The 2,302-nt window shown below is 38.2% G+C and overlaps 1 protein-coding gene across 1 annotated transcript; it reads right to left on the minus strand.

Annotated features, from left to right (window-relative positions):
- Window positions 1-53: 53 nt before the first annotated feature.
- On the minus strand, window positions 54-1,555 carry LOC119664642 (the record flags this gene model as incomplete). The annotated part of the gene is made up of 1 exon (XM_038074100.1): window positions 54-1,555. A coding segment is annotated over exon 1 (1,502 nt), but the record flags the coding sequence as incomplete, so codon positions are not given.
- Between the last annotated feature and the right edge of the window lie 747 nt (window positions 1,556-2,302).

Raw genomic sequence — 2,302 nt, forward strand, 5'->3', positions numbered from 1 at the left:
ATTCATTTAAAAGTTCAGTTAATTTTTGATGGACTACAGTAAATCTTTTAAACCAAAAGTTTTGTATGTGATCTGGTCCAGGAGATTTCCAGTTGTGTGTTTTTGCTATAATTCGTTTGACCTGATCACATGTAATTAAACAAGTTGACATTTTTTTTTCTTGATATTTCTCTTTCTCTTTTTCAATCCAAAGAGCGGATTCATTATGTTTTTGTGTATTGGACCACAGTGAACTCCAGTAATTTTCTGCACTATTCTTACTTGGATATACGTCGTCTGACGTATTGGCATTGGATCGTATTTTTCTATAGAATTGCTTTTCGTTGTTGTTAAAGAGTCTATTGTTTTCTCGTCTTTGATTCGACAACTTGTATTTACGCTGTCTCGCTACTTGTACACATAGTTTCTGTTTTATAGTGTCTCTTGTGTTAATAATATTCGTGTGATTTGTTTCGTAGCGTGTGTGAAGATTGTATGTTTTTAATATCTTATTGATCCTGTTTTTAAGTCTTCTTGTAGGATTACCTTCAATGTACTTATTTATTCTTTCTAAGTCTCCTCTTAAATGATCAATTTTAATTTGTATTCTTCGTAGCGTATTACTCTTATTTCCATAAATTGCAGCTCTTCGTGGTCCATCTCTGGGTTGTCCTATCTTGCATCCCATTGTAGTAGCAATTGTTATAGCTGATACATATACAATAGTATGTAATTCTTGCAAATTGCTCACATTGTTCAGTTTTGTCAGGATCGCATCATTGTTAAGTGTTTCAATAAGAAAACTTAGCTTCTTACTAGTATTAATTTTCGGAATGCGTGGCCTTAAAAGAGGGTTAAGGTTACTGTAAATGTCAAATTGTTGTTCAAAAATCTCATTTAAGCTATGCTGACTACTTCTAAGTCTCATTTGTTCATTACTTACATCTTCCTGCTGATCCGTGGTTTCATCGACATCAATTAAATTTACATTTAAAGCAGGAGGTGGTTGTTCATTTTCCACTTCTATCGTATTTACATTATTACGTGTTCCTGGTACATGTACGTTTGTAGAAGTATTAGTTGATTCAAATTGCACTTGCTCATTTTCTGCAGTTTCTGTCGATTGATCATTACTTACTTCGGCAACCGATTCTTTGATAGCGTTTCGTCTTGATTCTGGTATAAGATTGTTTCTATGAATAACCCGTACTTGATCTGCTAGTCGCTGTTCGGATACATTATAGTCCGGATGGTGCCCAACGAATATTGTATGTAGTGTAGTTCGATATGCTGTCATATCTCTTTCATTGTTTGTAGCTATATAGTAGGCGCGTAATAAATCTTCATTTATAGTATTAGTCCATTTTCTGCGCTGTCGTGGTCTGCCAGCCACGGTAAGAGCTATATCGGAATGTATATGCTGTTCACCGGACTGCAAAGGTGTTCTATTTCTGTTGTTCTGTGGCATACTTGTCGAACAGGACCCAGGTACCAAATCCTGCACGCGAGAGTTATGCGATCCCGACGCGGTGGGGTTATCCGATCTCCCCAGATTTACATTATTTTGTGACTGCATTGTGTACTATTTGTTCACACCTCGTAGTACACGGGGTGGTATTTTATACCTACTACCAGGTATATCGTCCAGCCGCTCCTAACATGGAGTCAGACACTGACCTAAAAGCCGCCCATTCTGAGTCAGTCGCTTTAGGTTTTTTATTTAAATCCCAGCCGCACTAAATAGCGAAAACAGACGTTGAGATAGAAGGGTTTTAGAGATTTTGGGGGAGACACTTATTCAAAGGCGGTGTCAGCTCGCCTTGTCGAGGTTGGATTCGAATCTTGTGATCTTTTCTTGGAGATAAAAGAGCCCCTTCGTTTACCCCAATCACATTCATAGACAGCCTCCGCTCATTGTCCGGGACTGCTTATTTAATTTTCATCTTATTCGCAGCTAACCATCATATCTGATGGCCATTCCATTATCCGCAACCTATGGACCCGTCCGCTTGCCTGAGCTCGGCATCCCACGGTACCTTCCAATTCCGTGGGGCGGATTATTATTATTATTATTATTATTATTATTATTATTATTATTATTATTATTATTATTATTATTATTATTATTATTATTATTATTATTATTATTATTATTCCCCCTGCGGGATAGGGGTTAGAATATTCCCGCGGTAAGGCATGCCTGTCGTACGAGGCGACTAAAATCCAGCCAGGCGTCGGAGGGTGTGACGTAAAAGGTCACAAAAACCCTGAGAAGCTCCTGAGCTGAGCCGAGTAGACGCCGGCTCTAAGTAAGCGTCCACCA

This window comes from Teleopsis dalmanni, unplaced genomic scaffold, assembly GCF_002237135.1.
Source record: "Teleopsis dalmanni isolate 2A unplaced genomic scaffold, ASM223713v2 unscaffolded_contig_2355, whole genome shotgun sequence".
Lineage (NCBI taxonomy): Eukaryota > Metazoa > Arthropoda > Insecta > Diptera > Diopsidae > Teleopsis > Teleopsis dalmanni.